This window comes from Crocuta crocuta, unplaced genomic scaffold (genome assembly GCF_008692635.1).
Source record: "Crocuta crocuta isolate KB4526 unplaced genomic scaffold, BGI_CrCroc_1.0 scaffold80, whole genome shotgun sequence".
NCBI classification, from domain to species: Eukaryota; Metazoa; Chordata; class Mammalia; order Carnivora; family Hyaenidae; genus Crocuta; species Crocuta crocuta.
The window spans coordinates 995,890-999,581 of NW_027527559.1; the positions used below are offsets into that span (position 1 = coordinate 995,890).

General features: G+C 46.2%; 2 protein-coding genes across 3 annotated transcripts in view; one reads left to right on the forward strand and one right to left on the reverse strand.

Annotated features, from left to right (window-relative positions):
* The window catches only part of LOC144236384 (uncharacterized), a 613,069-nt gene that overhangs the window by 163,595 nt on the left and 445,782 nt on the right, over nt 1-3,692 (reverse strand). The gene's annotated exons all lie outside the window — the stretch shown is intronic.
* The window catches only part of LOC144236036 (caspase-1-like), a 17,787-nt gene that overhangs the window by 7,223 nt on the left and 6,872 nt on the right, over nt 1-3,692 (forward strand). For both annotated transcript variants that reach the window (XM_077769648.1, XM_077769654.1), the window contains 2 exons: nt 2,396-2,505; nt 3,336-3,509. In XM_077769648.1, the coding sequence (XP_077625774.1) occupies nt 2,396-2,505; nt 3,336-3,509 (284 nt within the window). The remainder of the gene's footprint in view (nt 1-2,395; nt 2,506-3,335; nt 3,510-3,692) is intronic.

A 3,692-nucleotide genomic window follows, 5' to 3' on the forward strand; every position in this document is an offset into this window, starting at 1 on the left:
CACGGAGCCCCTACCAGAACACAGGTGGGCGGTGAAGTGGGATGAGCAGAGCTCCAGGAGGCCGTAAAGACCTTGGCCAGGCCTTCTGGACGCTGGCAGGGTTCTGCGGGTCCCCAGCGTGGTCCTCAGGGGGTGCGGTGGGGAGAGGAAGACCCGAGCTACTCATTCATTTCACATAACACACTCATACCTGGGCTCGCTGACGTGCCACACACCGCTATTCCGAGAAAAAAATAACTCGTGGGGTCCCACCTCCCAAAGGCTTTGCCTTACCTGGTACCAGTCTCTCTCTTTTTGTAGCAGTTTAAAGGGTCCCTTGAGCATGTCCTTAAGTAACAGAGAAGACAAACACAGTGAAATTTTATCTAAGCTCTTAATTCTCTCATTTCTTTCCATCGCGGTGCCATGCGAGTGGAACCCCCTTTGGGAAGCAGGCTGCGCTATAATATTTATTATGTTGTAATGAACAGATTCATCTCCACACCAACCTTACTATTTAATGTGAGATGGAAGTCCTATCCATTCCCAGTTTCATCTGCAAACACAGTATCTAATCGTAGATACATGGCGGTCATTAAGAGCTGACATTTGTTAAGCGAGAGTGTTCGCCAAACCTGGACACAATCTGGAAACAGAGAGCACTTTTGATGAGAAAATGTACTCTCTGACCAGAGAGTATCCCAGGACCCTGGATGTACTCCCACTGGAGGAATCTTCTGGAATACAAAGGAAGAGCATATGTCACTGCTCAAGAAAGGTTCAGAAAGCTGAGTTTCCTTTTTTTTTTTTTTTCTTAAATGTTTTATTTATTTCTAGGAGAGAGAGAGACAGCATGAGCAGGGGAGGGTCAGAGAGAGAGGGAGTCACAGACTGAAACAGGCTCCTGGCTCTGAGCTGGCAGTCAGCACAGAGCCCGACGCGGGGCCCGAACCCACGAACCGCGAGATCATGACCTAAGCGAAAGTCGGACGCTCAACCGACTAAGCCACCCAGGCGCCCCAGAAAGCTGAGTTTCCTTAAAGACTTGTAATTTGCTGCCTCTCCATTGCACAGGTTTTTAGCACTTAGAAAGACATTTATCAAAAAAATATTATTTAAAAACTAATGGAAACAAATGAGCGAAATAGGAAAAACTTTGTAAAATATAAACAACTGAACATTTTATAGAGGATACCACTGTCTTTCTCATTTAAATAAAAGAAAATCAGAGAAGTTCTTGCTTCATGTAAGTGAACACAAAGGTTTACTCCTTTCATAGACAAAATCCTTGTTATATCAGCTCTGGGCAAACTTCTAAGTTCTGTTTATGAACTTTTCTTCCTCATTTCTCTGGCGGAGGAGGGGAGCTCTAGACTTTCCAAGTGTCTGGCACACTCTCTGTGAAGTGAGGCCAACCAGGGTTAGAGAGCACTGTGTTTCTCCAGGGATTAGATCAGGGTGAGTCAGAGACAAACTTTTCCACCTGGGAGGAGGGATTCTCTCACACTTGTAAACCTGGGTTGAAAACTTAGTGGTGCTTATTTAGCATCCTGGGGGCAAGGACCCCCAGAGCATGCTAGAATCGGCCATTCAGTTGTCCTTGGGACCTTGGACACAGTGAGAGAGTGACTGGAGAGCATTTTTCCTTTAAAGAGCTGACCTCGCAACTCGGTGAGGAGTGAGGTAGCCTGTCTCCTTTGGAAAGGTCAGGAATCTGGGTAATTCCTGGATGGCACACAATTCACGATTCCATGACGTGTTTGGTGTGTGTTGTATGAAGTAGGAGTGGACTCAGAACCGTGCACGCCCTGGGGGGCGGTCACGAACCACGCGTGGCCATTCAGTGCTTGAGTCGTGGCCAGTAATGCAGGCTGAAAGGGTAACAGCATGGATACATCAGGTTAAAACAGAGTGCTAATCTTAACTACTGTCATGCTTCTCTTTAGCTCTTTACTATGGACATTAGCATATTCTGAATCGCACAGGTGGCCCAATCACATTTCTAGTGGCTGGGCCTCCAATAAATACGAGCTCAGTGTGTTCCTGCTCAGAGTCGAGGGAAAGTCCACTTGGATAAGGGAGGGCCCTAGAGTAAAACCCCTCGAAAAATCAAACTGTGTTTGCTGAATATGGAAAGGCTAAACCTGACCCCAAATCATCAAGGTGTTTTCTCCAGCGTTATCAGAATCTACTCTCGCGCTTTCGGGTGGATCTTCCTTCTCTACTAACAATTCCCCCCTCTTCTTTCCTCATCAAAACACACGTCCTCGCACTGGAGGTTAGATGCAGTCATAACCCCTACGTGTTAAAAAGAAAAATCTTCTTCCCATAATGTCCTTTCTTTGTCAGTTTCTGAGGTGGTAACTGGGTCACCAAGGCAGAGAGAATAATTGATGTCACATGCTGTGTCCTGCAGCTTTCGGGGAAAACACGCCTGGGCCGGCTGAGCCAGAAGAATCGACAGATACTCTCAAGCTTTGTCCTCAGGAAGAGTTCATGAAACTGTATAAGCAGAAGGCTGGAGAGGTGCTGTGCTCGTCCGTGAAACAGAGAATGGGACAGAGACCACTGTTCTCATGAAATACAAGATTTCCTATAGCACGAACTTCAAAGTTTGGGGGGTGGGGGCAGTGGTAACCTTATCCATAGATGCTCTGAGCAAGGAGGAAATCGTGGGGCCTCACAGAGACTCTAATTCTCTTTCAGCCCCATGATAAGATACAGAGCTCGCACTTTGTTCGTTTACTGGTTCTAGTATCTATCTGGGATTTATGACAATTTTAGCATAGTCATGGAAGCAAAATATTTATAAGAGAATATGGCGGACTAATAATCGTTTGCATTCTAGTGAAAATCCTAGATATAAAGCATATTTTAAAAATATAATTAAAGCCTGCAAATCACTGTATGTTGCTACAGTTTCAAAAACCAGTACCTGAATAGTAACACGACCAAAGGCAAAAGATCGTTGATGCATCCATTTTCAGCGGGGGCACTGGCAGGAGTCTCCTGGCTTTGACAAAATTTGGTCTGAATCTTGGCTGCTAAGGAAGATGTGGCCAGATGTTGAAGAGAGAGGAAGAGATGATAGGAACTACTCTAGTCCCCTCAGGTTCTTGAGTAACCATCCCAGATACATACTGGGTCCTGTTCCGGGCTCTTGAAAGATAATTTACTCCCAACGTGCAATTCTTTCCATTGCCGACTCAATCCATTGCAAAGAGATAAGAAGGCAGGGTCTTCTGGTTCAGGGGATGGGATGGCTGCAGGAGCCCTTAGCACAGTCACAGAGACTGGTGGGTGAGGGTTTAGGAGAGTCAGGCAAACTGAACTCCCTGCATACCCATTTCCGGCAGATCTACCCAATAAAGGAGAGACAGGATCGGACTCGTCTGGCTCTCATCATATGCAATACGAAGTTCGATCATATTCCTGACAGGAATGGGGCTGAGTTTGACATTAAAGGGATGAGGAGGCTGCTTACGGACCTTGGCTACAGTGTGCACCTAGAAGAGGAACTGGACGCTAAGGTAGGGACCCCTCACCAGCCCCAAACAAGTGAATGTTCAACATGCATTCTGCTACTAACACATTAGCTTTATCATGTTAGGCAAATACCTTGACAACCTTAAGCCGTGTGTGTGTGTGTGTGTGTGTGTGTGTGTGTGTGTGTGTGTGTGTGTGTGTTTATAAAGTGGAAGCAAGAGAGAGAA